This window comes from Opisthocomus hoazin, chromosome 5 (genome assembly GCF_030867145.1).
Source record: "Opisthocomus hoazin isolate bOpiHoa1 chromosome 5, bOpiHoa1.hap1, whole genome shotgun sequence".
NCBI lineage: Eukaryota > Metazoa > Chordata > Aves > Opisthocomiformes > Opisthocomidae > Opisthocomus > Opisthocomus hoazin.
Window position 1 is genome coordinate 42,894,001 of NC_134418.1, and position 18,513 is coordinate 42,912,513.

General features: G+C 42.2%; 1 protein-coding gene across 1 annotated transcript in view; it reads right to left on the reverse strand.

The window, feature by feature from the left end:
* Nucleotides 1–18,296, reverse strand: part of RNF150 (ring finger protein 150) — a 129,756-nt gene extending 111,460 nt beyond the window's left edge. Inside the window, exon 1 of the mRNA XM_075421010.1 lies at nucleotides 17,806–18,296. Within this exon, the coding sequence (XP_075277125.1) occupies nucleotides 17,806–18,271 (466 nt within the window). The 5' untranslated portion in view covers nucleotides 18,272–18,296. The remainder of the gene's footprint in view (nucleotides 1–17,805) is intronic.
* Nucleotides 18,297–18,513: the final 217 nt, after the last annotated feature.

Consider the following 18,513-nt stretch of genomic DNA (forward strand, 5'->3'; position numbering starts at 1 on the left):
ACTACACAAGACACAGCTGAAGATGTGAAGGGGATGTACTTAAATTATACAGTTGACTCCAAACCAAGGTTTATTTTAAGCTAATCTTCAGTTTAATGGTAACTTCTAGTTATTCTCTGAACATGCAACTCAGATGCCCTATCATGCTGTTTTGGACATTTACATGCTATTTTATGTGCCTGTTTCCCCTACCTTTAAAAAACAAAAACAAAACAAAACCTGCAACAACAGAGAAATCCAACAACAAACAAACACACAAAAGTTCCCAGGGAGGAATACTAGTCATAACTACTGGAAATTTGCCTCTGCTTGTAATATTCTTGTTGCTTATATACTTCCATGTCCAGATTACATCAGAGTCTCATTCTGTCCATATGTGAGAGGACATGAAAGGAGGGTAATTCTATTTACCTTGGTTCTTGTATGATGGCTTATGTTCTCTCTCTTCATTTAGCTTTTATACCTTGGATGACTCAATGCCTAAATATGAGCAAATCAGAACTACCAGCTTAAATCATGAACTTCAGCTACCCTGTTATTTCTGTGGTGAATCACCTATCTGGAGCTCTCCTTTTATTTCTGATACTTTTATGTAACTAACATTTCTGTTAAGCATAGCTGTACATTTGGTATTTCTGTCTGCATTTAGCCTCTTACAATTAATTTGGATCAAAGCAATCAAAAGGCAAAGTGTCTTTAGGATACAGCAATGCCTACGCCGAGACAGAGATTCTCTCATTAGCAAACATCTCTATTAGCAAAGAGACTCACTGTAATAAGGTATGCTGAAGACTTACAAAGGGGTTAAACAGTCACAGATTTCCAAAACGCAGGTGTAGTGAAAACTGAAAATAAATCATTTACAGTATAAATCACACCATTCAATATCTAGTTATCAGACCCTGAAAAGAGAGAGTGATCTGAAGCATGTTAATGAGATTAACATAGCAGTGGTTTTGAAAATCCCACAAGCTCTCAAAAACAGATCAGCATCACCCAAAACAAAATGCATGTTAGAACAAAGGTGCAAAAGTTGCCATGCAGCATTGCCTGCATTGTGGTCTCTTCAGCTGAACAGTATTTCCAGGAAAATTAAGAAAAAACAAAACAAAAAAATCACCAACCAACCACATATTCCATGACCTAATAACTAATCCTCTGTTTGGAATAAATTCAGCCTGGATTAAATGCCATCCTAACTTGGTCAGATTGGAAACAGGTAAGGAATGACCTCTGTAGGCTTAATGTGGCTAGACTTCATTTCTGTAACCATTTCTGTGACAACTTTCCACGTTTATTTGGTATACAGATGGATGGTATAAAACGTAGATTCCACTCCTTCACTGGAGATTGCAAATACTAATTTTTACCATTCTCCTAACAGTCATCACTGGAGCATTCCCCTCTGTGATGAGGTTGTCATCACTGCCACTCCTTCTTAGCATACCAGTTAGCGGAGAAAGGTGTGAAAATCATACTGCTCTCACCCTCCAAATATAGAACAGGTCTTTTTGCAGCATGTCCAGCCAGTACCTGCTCGAGATTTAAAAGCTTTTATCTCAACTATGACTTTAGTCAGGCAGCAACATCTCTCACAGCTCTGGTGAGCCCAGCTGCTCCCTGTACTTGGCAGCAAGTTCGCAGGCACGTGCGTCTTGCAAACCGAGCTTTTCAGCCTCTTCCTGTAACACAGCTCTAACACCACCACACCCCCCTGATTCCTTTCATTTCACACAAACGCTGTCAGCCTTGCAAGAACTACATTTTAGCTGTCAGTAGATTTCAGAAAAAATTGTTTTGAAGCTCAGTCAGAAATACACATAAGACCTGACCTACTATTCTCAAGCACTTTAAAAGGTAGGAAAATTAACTTCCACCTATATCATAAATGTAACAATAGCTACATAATTTATACAATCATTTGAGACCAGGTGGACCGTCAATTACACGCGCTGCAGAATTCATTTCAGTTAATACAGCTTCAAGGCACTCACAGGCTGGCCCATAATTTTACTCAATTACAAAACAACCTTAATAAAGTCCTGGTTGTCTGTTGTGTTACTTGAATCTGACAGATGCGTGCAATTCATATGAAACGCAGACTTAATATTTCACTGAGATTGCTGGTGAAAGACTGGTATTATTTCTATTGAGTTGCCATGAATGAGGCTTTTCTGTACTTGACAACAATGTCTTGAACACTACAGGGGCAGCAGAAGATACATAATAAGTTCAGGTATTTATTTTCTTGCTTTAACTACTTGGCAATGAAATCCTTGGGAAGTTTTGGCATTGACTTCAGCAGGGTTAGGATATCAGAAGTAGAGGTTACAAATTAACAGCATAGGTAAGCGCATTGCTGGCAACCACCAAACCTACAACACTTTTTCTAAAGGAAGGATTTGGAGGTTGGCATTTTACAGGATGGTTATTGGTTTACTCTTAATAATATCAAAAAAATATAAATAAATTAAAATGGGACTTGGGAGACTCTTAAAGTAATGGTGGCTAACCTGCAAATTCAGAAATCAGCATCTGAGCTGGCCTGAAAAACGGGCTGTGAAAAGTCAGTTTAAAGGCCAGTCTAATCCCCACAGGCCATGTAAGAACTATGGAGACCATCATACTGGTGCAGTAGAATTTCTTTTCCTATGAACTTCTTGTGACTTTTCCAGTCAAGTTGTTTGTGTGCTTCTTCAAAGTAGCTAGAGAAGTGGATCTAAAATTCATTTGCCTATTTAAAACTTCATACATTCTTTCAGTTTCCATGACACCAAGTCTGTACAGCATAGCATCTTTCTGCAAGAAAAAGGTACAATCTCTTCATTGCTATAGCCTGAGGGTGCTTGAATGCTGTCTATGTTATCCCTTTCAGTGATAAGGACATTGCCATTATTAAAGATGGAAAACAAAAACTAAATTGTAATTTTATTTTTTTTTTCAGCCGACTAAATATTTGGCACTTAAATACAGGCCTAATGCACCCTCAGACCCTGCAACTCTTGCCATCGGGTGGAGACCACTGTTGGATAACAGCATGAACATCAGGTTTATTTTCAAATTAATCAAAACTGCAATAATTCTCCAATGGATGGATTCCAATTCTGTTTTACGAAACAAGGAGATGAAGGAGAAGGCAAACTAGGGCCCAGGCCTGTGAAAAGCACAGCACTCACAAATGGATACAAATTACCTCTACTCTCACTGATGTCCATTCACATTGAGATTCTGGAGGGTCTTCGAGACTTGTGCTGATAAATACAGATTTCATAGAATTGTAGAATGGTTTTGATTGGGTTAAAGATCATTCAGTTCCAATCCGCCTGCCATGGATAGGGACACCTTCCACTAGACCAGGCTGCTCAAAGCCCCATCCAACCTGGCCTTGAAGGTTGAAGGCCCCCCTCCAACTTCCAGGGAGGGGGCATCCACAACTACTCTGGGCAACCTGTGCCAGTGCCCCACCACCCTCATAGTAAAGAATTTCTTTCTTACATCTAGTCTAAATCTGTCCTCTTTCAGTTTGAAGCCATCACCCCCTCTCCTATTGCTCCATGCCCTTGTAAAATGTCCCTCTCCAGCTTTCTTGTAGGTCCCTTCAGGTACTGAAAGGCTACTATAAGGTATCCCCAGAGCCTTCTCTTGAACAGCCCCAACTCTCTCAGCCTTTCCTCATAGGAGAGGTGTGCCATTTGCAGAGCACTGAAGACACTACAAAGTCACCTCAGGTATTCATTAATACTTGCGTATTATACATTAATATTTGCCTGGTCTGGCAAATCTTACTGTGATGTTAACACAGTTGTCATGGGGCACCCTTACATACCTAAAGGTTATTAAAAAAAAGTATTGTATCATTTCCAAGCAGATCCTTTTAACTAAATATAGCAGTTACCTTGTTAGGAACATCTAATGGAGGAATATCTGTTAATTTTACACTTCCCTCCTCCTTGGTTACAGTTTCCCACCTTCTCAGCATATCCCCAGCAACTGTCCAAGTGGCTGAAAGTTCTGTTCAAAATTGGTACATACCATGGGGAACATTAAGGAAACCTCTCCTGAACTTCTCAAAGCAAAATGAAGCTGACAGATTGATAAGGCCACAGGGGAGGATGCAAAATTTCATCTATTGGAACCAAATCTGCAAAACATTACAATAATTACTCCCAAACTGGAATGGGCGTAAAGCATGGAGCTGCTGTGTATCTGATAGACCTTAGATATGTATGTATTTCCAAATTAGGCAACTCCCTGATTAGCAAGAAATGCTGTGCGGCTATTCTGAATTACATGAACCCCTCTACCTCACCTAGCAAGTAGAACTGACTGGTTGATATAAATCTCTAAGCCATCCGCAAATAACTCACCAGCTGTCCACACTTCTCACAGCTATAATTGTTCCTCTGCATGCACTGGTAACAGACGTCAAATAAAACACAGTTAAGAAGAGACGGCATCTGCGTTTTAAAGGGTTTGGCTGGTCAATGCTTCCTCAGATAGAAGGGGAAAAGCGTTCACTGGAAGTTGAGAGAGGCACCTTTGCTTCTTACTGTGATGCTGACATGCCCAATAACCCATAAAGCAGAAGCCAGTCTATGTCTATGTGGAGAAATGTAAAATAATTCAAGCATCTCTTTTAATAGGGATTTATAAAGCATCTGTTTTATAAAATATAAAAAGTATGTAACTTATATTTACATTTATAAATAAAAATGCCTTATTGTAAGGACCTTGACTATTCACAGTGCTACAGGAAGGCTTAAGATCCCCCAAGATTACCACAGTAACATTCTTAGTAATAAACCTCTGGGCTACACCAGACACTTCTACCTCTTTCACAGATGACATTTTCCATAAAACCACTTTCAATCACATTCAGTCAAGGTGCTCAACTGCCGGCCCATTCTTAGCAAGAACTAAACATGAGCTTAACTATAACCATTTGTTCAAACATCATCCTGAACTGTGACTTGAAGCATTCTCCAAATTACCTTAATGTATTGCAGGTATTAGAAATTATGTTTAACCTAAATTTTAAAATACCTACTAGTGTGTTTTACGACAGCAAAATCACTACCTTAGTAAAGCAAGAAGTCATTTTTAAGTATCATTCTCATTTGCAAGTAAGAGATTTTAGAAGCTGCCATATTGGTCTAGGCAAGACACAGTTGTACTTGCCTCCCTGCTGTCATTGCTACCACTCTATTGCTTTACATATGCACAATAGCTCCTGTTTTGCAGGCTAATCCACAACGGATCTGGCTAGTCAGAGCCAAAGACAACAGCTCGGTGACAAAACTAGCAGAGTTATCTTTGCATTGGTGAATAATATTTCTGGAAAATTCACTTTGTGTCCACAGATTAGAAAAGACCAACAGCAATCATTGTGCTGACTCAGCACAGTATTGGCTAGGAACTATTAACAGATTCTACACATCAAATGTACAAGATAATAGAAAATGTTCTATACTAAAAATTCAGTGCTTGCTTTGTTATTTTTCATAAGTCTAATAGCAGAAAGATGGTTATATAAATTACTTAATGGGAATGAAGCCCTTAATTATTGGAGAAAGAAGTGATAGGTCATGCATATTTAGAAATCAGATAATATCAATCCTCTGTCACCAAAATCTTCCTTGAACTACCAACCACTAGAAATTATAAATTCAGAAAAAAATAGTTATACAGTCACATTTTTCTCCATGGACTCTCAGGAAGTTCTGGCTAGCAGACTAGGATGGAAAAAAAGAAAAAAAAAAGACTGTCTGGAACTTAGATGGATAAATAAAAGACGATGTCTCCAGAGGAACAAAAACACCATAGAAAAATGAAATTTTCCTGTGTGGTTCCGTAAGCAGGGGTTAGTGGGCCAGGGGAGTGAAAAAGAGAGATGAGTTCTCTGAAGAATCAATATGCACTAGAGGATCCCCACTGCCTTACACATAGCTCATCACTTTCCCATGCAGTTAAGCAGTTCGGTAGCTTTCTCAAATTCACCGATGGATCCAGTTGGGCAATATTCTGTGAGCAAAATAGCCCCATCAGACTCAAACACCAAGCAACATGTAAAACTGCTGAAGGCAATCAAAAAATGTACAAGCTCAAACCTGAGCACAAGGTGATCAAGATCTCATCATCTCAGCAAATGTTCCCACCACCTGTAAAGGCAGCAAGGAAGGACTGGAACAAACAGCAATGAGGCAGCAAATAAGAAAATTTCAAAGATCATGACAGTGTGTACCAGTGAGACACAGAAGTCAGTACAGAACTGAAATGGGGATTAAGATATATGGATTAGTCAGATAAGTTTCATAGTCTCCAAGAGGAAGAACATCTCCCCAGTGATGATGCCACAGGTGTCACAAGCTACTTTCATGGCTATTATTTTCCCATCGACATGAATTAATCTCTCAAGGATTCAAGTTCATTCACGTGACTTTCATCTAACAGCTGTTTTAGCCATTTATCTGGCAAAGTGAACGCTGGTACTACTGGCTTTTGAAGTATTTCATCCCCACCTACGATACCTTTGCCACTCTGAGTTGCATTTAATCGTGATATTCCCTTGTGCTGGCATTCAACATTTAAACAGAAGTTTTGGAAGAGAAAGGCTTTCAACTTCTTTTCTGATGTGAGACAGATGCTCCAGCAAATGCTTGTTTTGTGGAGGCTTACAGGCAGCTCTCTGCATTTGTCGGCTCTCTTCAGACACAAAAAAAATAGAAGTCGCACAGACTACTTTTTTCTTGCACATGCCTTTTCTTGCAGCTTCCTTTTCTATAAGCAACAGTCACAAAGAAATAACAAACTGACATTGGTTCATCACTGTCACCCAGCTAAGTTCTTTCCAGGTGATAAAGGACACAGTACACAGAGATCCTGTCTTGAAAAGCTGATGCTTCAGGCCACAGTGTTTACCTCTGCCCACTGTGCAGAGCTTCTGCAGAGCTTCTACCCGAACTTTTTTGACAATCTCCAAGTGTGGAAAAGAGTTGGGTAGTAGTTCCAGAGAGGTACAGTCCCTAAAACCATGAAGAACTACCATGATCACCTTCTCTAACCTTCCTCGTGCACATACTACCACAATTTTCCTAGAGAATGGGGTAATTATTCCAGGATGGGACTTTTAGAGGGCTATACAAGCTCATTCAAATAACATTAAGTTACGGGCAACCATTTAGGAAATTGCTTCTTACTACAAGCCTGAATTTGTCTCACTTCCACTGACAACTACTGATCCTTGTTATGTCTTTGTCTATGAGGCAAATCTTTATCTCATACGAAGTATCATTCCCGTGCGTATCTAGACACAGTGCTAAAGTCATGTCTAGCCTGCTGGTAAGGACGTATACACACACAGAGCACGGGCCAAAGATCTTCTAGCTTAGGGACTGCACTATGGGAAGACAGAAAGCTGTTGGCACACTATCACAGGGAAAAGAAATTCAGCATTGCAAAACGGAGTTTAATTTCTTTAAATAATGCTTGCAGTCAAATGCATGCATTGATTCCTGGAGATGTAACATTTGAGTTGGGAAGAAGTCAGGCCTGTGCTCTGGGGTGGAACTAGGGCCTAAAGCTGGTAGAAGCTGATTAAAATGTAATACAGCATCAAAAAAGGAAAGGGAAACCAAGCTGTTTCTGAATATGAAATTCTGAGACATTAAATAGTTAATAAAATAAAATCTTTCTTCAAACTCAGAATTGTAAGATTTTTTCTTGAGATTAAAAGCTTTCCAAAACAGTTTTTATTGAAAACCCATTTCACTACTAAATAAAAACAATTTTGATGGGAAAATTCCCCATCAGTTTTTCTAGCACCCAGCGGGGGAAAGTTAATCTTCTTCTGCAAAAGCATGAAAGAGCAGGATCTGCTCCTTTACATAGAGGGGACCATAATTTAGTCTTTTAAGAATTCATGAAAGACTTAGGAGCGTTCAGCACAAAGCCATTCTATGCATAGCAAATATGCTATGACTGTAGATGTGGCACTTCGGGATATGGTTTAGTAGGCATGGTGGTGTTGGGTTGACGGTTGGACTTGATGGCCTTAGAGGTCTTTTCCAACATATGATTCTATGATTGGCAGTCTTCTGTTCATAAATGGCACTGCCACACTTCCTGAGTGATGGTGTCCCACTCCTCCAAGCCAACCCCAAGCAGCAGACAGCACTCAGCAGATGCTCTTTAAACTCTGAAGTCAGCTGCGAAGGAAAAGCAACCAAAAGAGCATAATCCTGCTCTGCATCCCCTTACAGTCAACTTTGTATGGAAAGCAATAGACTTTGGCTATTTTTGTCACCCTGGGAAGGGGTAGGGAGAAAGGAAAATAAAACTAGAAGAGATGAAAAACAGGCGCAGAGCACATAAAAAGCGAAGTGAAGAAGATGAAAAAATGGGCAAGAAGTCCAAGGGAAAGATTTATTGGAAGCATGGAAAGTACAGAAATTGTACAGCCCCACAAAAAAAAGAAAAAGAGAAAAAAATAAGTAGAAAATTAAGAGGATAAAGGATTGAAGGAAAAATAAGGCAAGAGAAAGACATCAAAGGCAGTATTATAACAAGATATAATGGATTTTACTCAGGTCCTCATTTTCCAGCATAAAAAATACAGTATTTAGTAAAGATATGAATTTTATGGACAACCAGATGGTACTTCGAACACACATGGACATATAAAGAGCGATAAGAGACCAGGCACAGAGATTAGGCAATCTTACAAGAGCTGCCTCACTCAAGAAACATGATACTGGCAGGTAAAACTAGGAGACAGTGACCGTACAATAAAAGCTTAAAAACACCCAAGAGGGGAAAGTGTACTCTGTGCAAGTACAAGAAGCAATCATGAATGAGACTGCAGCATCAGACTGTTCTGTTGTAAAGAATTTTTTCTGAGTACAAACACAGACATGGCCCAGAAATACGGTCAAAGATTTAAGATTCCCTAATACAGAGACTTCTGAAAGGGCAAAGGAAAAGCGGAAATATATTTGTGTCTTCTAACAGAAATACTGAAAAGGAAAAGGAAGAAGAATACTAACATTTCAGCTAGTATCACAGGATGCTAACTAAACCAGAGATCTTTATCAGATACTGATACAGAACTCTTGCATAATGGGAAAATCCAAGAAATCTGTAATAGTGAAACTTGTTAAGACACCCCGAGGTTTGTTCATGAGGAACTGGAATTGCTCGGCTAGTGTGACAGTAACAAGTAGGTGCAAAGGCTACTCAAGTGCTCCACAAATCAGTTTAAGCAAAACAATAAAGCTGTACAGCTTATTGTACTGGGTCTGAACCCAGCCAACCCACAACACATACTCATCTAATGTCGACACATTTTACAGTAATCTTAAGATTAGACAAATACGTTAAAGATAAATCTACCTACTCGGCTCTTGAGTCCATTCTTGGTGCTGCTGTGTAATGTCAGACACATTCAACACAGTACTACAGTAACTGTGTAGAAATTACTTTTTTGACAAGGACTCCAAGACCAAGCACTAAATAGAAGGGCACAGTTTAATGATGTGTGATTTATAAAGCTGGAAGCCAGAGACTGATGTGATGCATAATTCTTTTTAAAATATATATTATATCTGCTGAGATATTCTTAGTGACTTGCAAAAAAGAGATGTTTTATAAGCAGAGATATCAACAGTAAGAGGCAAATGAAATAGCATATAAAAAGGGAGTAAGCCCAAGGTATTGAACAAATCATGAGGAAAAATAATATCCTGTGTAATTAAGCCAATGTTCAGGGACAAATGATGATGGTTCATAGTCAACTATGTCAGTAGTAAGGGGCCGTCTTGGTAGAAGAGCATGCAGAAAACTGCTTTGCTGTGGAGCACCCCAAGAGACAGGGGTCCTCTCTCATGATAAAGGCTTCAAGACACTATAGAATATAAATTAATTTTAAAAAGCTAGGACTCATTAAGTGTGTAGCACAAGTGAGCACTCGCCTACTCACCTATTCCATGCATCCCCGGAGGAACTACATGGCTATGCAGATGTAATGCTTCTATCTGTGTTTAAGGAGTATACAAGATACACTCAAACCAGGACTCTGTGGAGTTCCATGGCTGCAATTTACATTTCCGCATCTTGGAAACTAAAAAGATGAACATTTTTTTCCACCAATTTTGTCTCAAACTGAAAATAAAGTTAAAACAAACAGGCTACCTTCCCATCTTACAGTAGGGACTATTACATACATAAACACTGCTAAACACATCAGTTTTGAGATAGAAACTCTGACAGACCCTTAGGTCTAGCAGTATAATTGAATATCACTGTGATTATATTGTCAGAAGCAAATGAACAGGCACTTCATTGATGTTACTTATGTCACTGTTGAGAGGGATAAAGAAATTAACAATTATTTGAAAAAGCTATTATATTTTAAGTAGCAAAGAATCAAAGATGCTGCCTTTTCATATTTCAATGTAGAATAGCAATAAAACAAGCAGGTTAATCTTATAATCACCTCCTTCAGTTCTCCTCAGTTCAGTTTTCTAAGGTTTATCTTAAATAATTTATTGAAGAGGAGCCAAAAAAATAAATAACGGCCTTGTTAAGCCTCTCTTGTAAAACACAGCTGCATAGTATTGTTGTTTCATAAGCAAACCAATCTTTACAACCTTTCTCCAGCTCTAGAACTTGTGAAAGAGAGGTATTTCCACTCATCCAATTCTGAACCAAAAAACATTGTTTCCACTGGGGTGGTAAGTGCCTAAATCAGTAATTTTCAACCTACCCTGGCTGGAAAACTGCTTCAGCAGGGTCCACGAAATGCACTGAAGAGCAGTAAGCCTTCTACTGATAAGCTTCAATTCACAGCAAATTCATTTGCAAACCTGCAGGTTTATGAAGCCTGGCATCTACTAGTATGGGCAGTGTGTCAGACAACAGATACAAAGCTGGTAGATTTAATGCAGTAAATTTTAAAAGTTGAGGTTTCACCTAAGTGATTTGGGTTTTCTCCTCCAGGTAACAGAAACTGCAGTTCTTAACAGAATTAACTTCTGAGATACTACATCTAAATGCACTCATGAATAAGCATGACCCTGGGGGGTCCTTGACCCCTGCTCATCCACATTCAGGACCTGGTCAAACTGCGCAGTGGCTGATCCATCTAGACTTTTTTTCCAGAGAAACCACAACACTATGGAGTGAAATGAGGAGAGAGCTGGGCACGAATGAAGTTCTGGGTCACATCCCACTATGGAATCAAGATGCAGCAGAGTAAGCCTGTTTGGACATAACCGGTTACAAAATATTTGCCTCCTCGTTCTTCTTGCAATTGCCATATACTCTCCTAAACTGAGTGGTACAATGGATACAGTATCTTCCAGCAGTTATGCCTCTGCCAAGAAGACTTTGTGAAAGTTATGAGAAATAAACATTATTGCAAGATATAGTATTACTATTTTATCTCCTACATTTTATACCTCTTGCCTCAGCATTATTCCGCTGCTTACACAGACTACATTTGGTTCTGAAGCACCCCAAGATTCTTTCCTTCACAAGATGCTAAGCAAAAAGCACTGTGACGGTAGTAGATGGTTAACACTGTAGGATGCAGTCCAGCATTAGTAAGATGACAGATTACATGGACTACTCAGTCTTTTTCATATCCGATTTCTGTGAGTCAATGATTGTATTGTTCACTCCCTTCTGTACCAAAGAAGTCATCAAGTGACAAGTACTCAAATGCAACTGAAAGGGCAGAAGTGGGGCTTGTCTTGAAATGAATGCTATTTCTGTGCAGCTTAGCTATGCAGAAGATATGGGGAAGTGAAGAAGTCGTTGGGCTTCTAACTCTTCATCAGCCTGGCTTGCGGTGTAAGGAGGCAGAGGTCACTTGAAACTCAGTAATCTCACATGACAATGCACTATGAGCTCCACCAAACAAGTGTGGCAAAATAATGGGTTCTTTTAGTCCTTTGCTTACACGCAAAAAGTAGAAAGTGTCCTCTTCTCTTACCAGGAACAGAGACTTCTAAAGTGCCAACACTGAGCTGTAGGTTTCTCTCCCCTTTTGCTGCAAATGTTCCTGTGCTTTGCAATGTACCGTGAAGAGGGGCAGCATAGAAATATATCTGCATGAATTAGTGAGCTACAATGGAGTTCACACACTAGCCACAGACTGCTACAGTATTCTAACAACCCAAGCTAATATTCACCATTTTAAAGCCAAAATACCAGTGGACTACAACAAACCATCACTTTATCAAAAGCAAGCCATTCTCCTAAGGACAGTATACCAAAAGGAGGTGCTTGAGAATAGCAGGCAGCAGTCAGAATCAATGCTGATACAAATTTGTTTCTGGGGAAGATTTTCTTCTTGCTGTGTCACTTCTTACTGCAGAGATCCGTATCTCTGATATTGTATGAATATCATTGCAAACAAACGCTACAGATAACCAAAGGGCACGCAGAAATTTAACTGCTTTTGCAGCCAGTAAACCTGGAGGATCAATGCAATCTTCAGTGAATCAATACTTCACCACTTGGTAGGGAAAGCTGTACCTCATGACTTGATACAAAGCTCAGTGGACCCACTGTCTTTCCACTGACTGCAATGGGCTCTGAAGGAGACACACAAGCCAGTTGTGATGCTGAAGGACGATGCGAGATTCGACAAGGTAAAAAGCATCTCATCTAAGGACAAAACCCCATGCTCTAGTGCTGAAGTGGCTGTCCCAAGTAGTAACGGAGACTAGGATTATTTTGTTTCTCTAGTCCTTGTCGGTCAAATTCATCCTTTTTAATTCAGTTAAAGCTAAACCAGTTACCTAACATCACAAAGTCCCCCTGCCACTTGGCATATCTGAACACATCTGCAGTAGAGGAGTCCAGCACTGAACGACAGCAGAACTAGCAGGCAGAAGTGTGGCTCACTAGCAAATGCACTGGGACAGCTTGTTGGCACTACAGCTGGCTCTAGCCAATGTTATAAATCCTTGATTTTGATAAATATAGAGAACTAGATTTTCAAAAAACTACTGAAAGCCATGCCTACATGATGGATCCAGGAGCTCCTCTGAGTTGGATGGAGAGGATGGCAGCACACCCCAGCCGTGCCTCAGTTTCATGATGGATAAGGTTCAGAGATGCACTAATCTCCGTCTCCACCCCCCACTTAGTTGGTTTCTATCAGGAATGAATCCTGGGTGCCTGGAACAGAAAATAATTATGGCAGGCCGTGGAAGCCTGAAATCTCCAACCCCTGACTAATTCACATTTATCCATACGTAAATGCAGTGTGAATGCTGTCAGCACATTTTCCTCATTAGAATTCAACAAAAATTTAGGAAAACAATTGTTCCTTAATAAAGGAACAAATGTAGCTACAGGACTGAATTAAGTCTGTAAAGAGAGAGATCTTCAACTTCAGTGTTTCTTTTGTACACCAGCACAAATCTACAGGGGAGCCCAAAGACAAAACTACTACCAACAGATCTTAAAGTATGTAAAAGGCAAGACTAGTCATTGCCCATGGAACAAAAATCTGAGTACAAGGGAAGAAACTGTTATTGAACTGAGTGCACACAGATCAAGGCTGGCCACATTCACAGTAGGTACGGAGGGACACACCTGGTTTTGCAGTGGGATGGCCGTGCCCTCCTCATGCAGTCTGGTGCGCACATGCCGCACTTAAGGGCCAAAGAGGGAGGGAAGCAGCCAGAGTAATCTTAAACCACATATGAGATTCATGTCTCGAAGATACAGCTGACAGTCGCTGCCAGTGTGTGCGAGCCATTACAAAAAATGAGGCATCTGCCTCTCATTGAAAACGGGCTGTCATATGCACAGCACGTGACTTAAAATTTGTGATAGCATGCACTGGAAAAGCAGAATATGGACAACGCAAAACTGCCTGACTCACATATGCTTCTGGTATAAAATACTTTGGAAGCAATTTACTTAACCTAATAATCATATCCATTCTGTGAGATATTCTGATGCATCCCAGAATTCAAACTGAGTATTACAGACCATATTGAATACTAAAGATGTGATTTTTACCCACATATGAGTCATGTGTACAGTCGCAGTCAACATTCCTCCCCAGCCCCAAGCACCTGATAGGTGCCCAAGTTAGAAGCAGTCAGCCTAGGTTCCCTCGAATAAGACCTGGAGATAGGGAAGTGCTCACCTTGAACCATCTTCTGGAAAGCTCCCTTACTGTATCTATTCAGAGCTCAGAGGAAGCATTAGGACATGTGCTACAACAGGTAGTAAGAATACTTCCAATTAATACTAAGCTATTAAATGTAGACACGGTGGCTAGAGCCTTTTCAAACTTATTTAACAGCTAATTTGTTCTGAATAAGCAAAAATGCCAATCAAAGACCCTAGCCAACACCACGGATTATTCTTCTGAAGGAAAAATAGAATCCTCTGTATTATCAGAGTACTTTTCTACTTGAAAAGTTGATTTCAGTGAAATAAAAAGCATAAAACAGAAATTCCAGATGCTTTTGTTCCTTCTCTGGTTAAAATCTACCTAGTCAGAAAGCAAAGCAAGTTGGACTCACAGCTCCTATACCACACTTCAAGCCAACAAAAATACAGATGCTGGTTTGCAAAGGCTGTAGCAGACGATGTAAAAGCTAAGTGTGTCCTAGCACGAGAAGCACAGAGCTCTGCATTCTCTGTGAACGCAGATGTCACAACTCTACCTCCTTCTTCTGGATGTGCAAGCAGCGACCTAAGTACAAGCTCCCTGAAAGCAAAGGCTTTCAATACCGTGACTGAACTGGTTCAAACCGCACACTTTGTCTGTTCTGTCTGGTGCACTATAAATAAATCCTGGGAAGCTGTGTTCGAAGATTTCCACAACAAACTTCGCTATAATACCACCCTGGTTTTTATTTGGGGGTCGTGGAGGGAAGGTCAACCCTCTTTCAAATTCAAGAACGGTATCTTGCTACAGCTGCCTATAGATTTTAAAATCAGGAGACATTATGTTAGTAAAGGGTCATTGGCATGCTCAGCAGCAGAAAACAGGAAATATAATTAAACATACAGCTGTGAGCTAAGATCTCTGGCAGGAGAAAGAGGGCTTTGGGAAGAAAGTGGCAAGGGCAAAGCACTATGAAGTAGCACAGTAACGTGGTCAAGAGGGGGAATGCAGCACGGGTAGAGATGAAGAAATGAGAGTCGGAGTGAGAGAAGCAGAAAAAGAAGCACAGAGAGATAAAATGACAGTAAAAGAAAGAAGGCAAAGCATACAGAAGAGAAGAATGTACATAACGAGAAACATCTCTCTTAGGAGTAATAGTTCTTTAGTAAGCACAGCAGCCACATCATTACGCAACAGGATATACTGTTTTCTCCATAGAGCTTATTTAAGCTTAAAGGAAACTTAAAAAAAAAAAAAGTATGGGAGAAAAGTGAAAAAAAAAAAAAACCACACGAAAAAAGAGAATAATGTCATATTTCTTTCGACTTTTAAATTGCTTTTTAGGTCATATTTCACCCTTCCCTCACCCCCCCCAAGTATTTTCCAGGATGGAACTTTCTTCTTCCCACTCCAGGATCTGGCGTGGGCAGAGCACCACAGATGCTGCTGAACTCAGAAACCAGGAACCTGATTCATTCTTCCCTGGAATCTTATGCTATCATTTAGACTAGGACCAAGTAAACGGCAAAGGCTGCAAGTCACAAAGATAATTTTACACAGCTTGTACGTTCACTTTGTCCCAGAGTAATCGTGGTACTACAAGAGGAAGAGTAAAGATAAATCCAGTTCTGAATCCCTGACAGTTTGTCAAATATTTGTTTAAGAATAATTATTTTTCCTTCTGTTCCAGCAGACCCATGCTCTAAAACTCCTCTGAGTTTTGACTGCACGCAGAGGGCAGGTTCTCCCTAAGGTAAGACAACAACCATTTCTCAACTTCACAGCACAAAAGTCCTCAAAACGAAGACAACCTCATACAGTCAATCAGCAAAGCCCTTCAGTCTCACTGACCACGTTGAACAAGTCCAGATTATTTTCTGCAAGTTTCCTCTCATTTCAGCCTCTGGTACTGTACAGTCACGCTGCTGGGTATCAACTCAGTACTCAAAAAGGATTCTCAGAATAAACTGTAAAGAGTCATATGACATAAAAGAAGCTGCCCCCAAGATAAGCGATACAGTGTTTGTATTTTTGAAAGCTGAGGCCACTTTCAGTAAGAAAGATTCCCTGCTTACTTCATTTTAGATTTTAAACAAACAAAAGCTCTAACATTTTAAAAGGTTAGACACATTTTTTACTCCCACTGTTTCTTAATAAAACACCATTTGTGTGGGAAACCAGCTTAGCGCATACTTCAAAAACAGGCAACCCATTAATTGATCCAACATGTTGGCAGTTTCAGAGAAACTCACTAGACAAGAAGAAGCGATGCATCTTAAGTTCTGAAAGAGCCTGAGCTTTACTTTATGGATGCACAAATATGCCAAGCCCCTACTACTTTGTACTGCTTAGTGTATAATCTGTGATACTTCAAGTACCAAGAAGTATAATCTGAACAGCTACCAAACCACGTGCAGGTCATAAAGCAAAGTTTTAAGAAGCTCAAGAGGTTACGAGTTGCTTGGCTCACAAAACCAATGGAAAATACGTAAAAACTCCCATCTTCCACCAATCCTACCAAAGAAACATGAATTTGCCAAAATAAATGGTTAATCTCTTAAAGAGGCCGCACACAAGAGGTTTCAAAAGCACTACTTTTGCAGCAGCAGTATTACAGCATTATAGTTAGGCAGCAAACTGGTCTTCAGCACATCCATGCCAGTGAGTTTACTGTGGCAATGCACAATGTCATTAGAATAACATCCTGTTTTGCAGCCTGTGTTTCAATTTACCCCTAATTCTGCTAAGATTCAACTGGCATGAAACAGCTGGGCATGATTAGTTACTGGATGCAAACCAAACTGAGATTTCACAATAGGTGGCATTTTAGTATCCAAGGCACAGTCTGCTGGTATAAAAGACCAGTGACCCCTGGCAGAAAACACCGTCCCTATATATAAATCTGGTGATCTGTTTTTAAAACAACATTATTTCAGACCAAGCAGCGTTTTTTGCGGGCATAACCCGAGGTTTGGGTCGTTTCCAAGGACTGGATTTCTGCTGGGTTTTTGCTGACGAGCACGTCAGGACCCGAGCACCCATGTGCTGACACCGCGAGCGCAAACCTCATCAGAGCGTTCACCTGAGAGAGAGCGAAACCCCCCCCAAGCCCACTCCTGGACAAAACATCTCATGTTCTCACCAAATTGGATACTCAGCACTCCTACTCGACCCCACAGCTTTTACGCTACCACAGGCAAGACAGTGGACGCTGCCTTCCCTGCGGTACTCCACCTCCTGATAAGCCCGCACCGCGAACACTACGGTTCTGCTCTTCCGAAGGTCTCGATCACACCCGGTCCCACACGGCACCTGCCAGAGGATCCCCAGGACACAACAGAACACCCACAACCGCGGGCTCAGGGTCCCATCCATCCACTCCTCCGGCCAGCCCCAAACTTTGCATCTCCCAAACTTTCCGCCCCTGGAGCACCGGGGTGCGTCGCTGCCAGCAGCCCATCGCTCCTCTGCCACGGGCACTCCCCGCCCGGCCAGGCCCGCAGCCCAACCTGCTCCCTGCCAGGAGGTGCGAGGACACCCCGCTCCCCCCCGCCCCAGCACCTCCCCCCCAAGGATGCGGGACGGCAGAGCGGGCTGCCCCGCACGGGAACACGCGCCCCCCACCCCCCCCGCACAGACCTCGGGGCGCGGGCAGGGGCGGCGGGGCTCACCTGCGTGGGGCATGGTGATGGTCTCGTTGGCGTTGCTGGAGCCCACGTTGTAGATGACCACGGCGGAGGCGTTCTGGGCGGCGGCGTGGCGGATCTTGTCCTTGTAGGTGCAGTTGCCCCGCGGGATGAGGGCCACCCAGCTCTTGCCCGCCGCCGGGGCGTTGAAGCGGGTGCCGGGGTCGCAGGCGTAGCGGTCGGCGGGGGAGGCGGAGAGGGCCACCTGCCCGCGGGCGTCCTGCTTGGGCGACTGCTCGCCGTAACGCCCGCACTCGCTCTTCTCGCTGCGGAGCTCGGCGCTGCCGGCCGCCGGGTCGGCGTAGGTGATGTTGACGAAGGCCGTGTACCACTCCTCCTTCTCGGCCACCGTGAAGTCCAGGCACAGCAGATGCACGAAACAAAAGGACAGCAGCCATGTTGAGAGCGCCAGGCTGCGGCACGCTTGGATCACAGACATTGCCATCTTCATCTGCCGGGCCGCCCCCCCCCCCAGCCCCGGCCGGCCCGCCCGCCCCCGCCGCCGGTCTCCGTGTGCGCGCGCGTGCGGCGTGCCCCGCACAGCCGGCTCCGCGTGCCCGGGGCAGCGCTGCTCGCGCCGGGCGGGAAGGGGGAGGCAGGGGGGCGCTCCCCGCCGCAGCCCGCCGCCGCCCGCCGCCTAATTCATGCCGGGGCCGTTCGGTTCCCTCGGGCTGTCCCCCTCCCTCGCCCAAC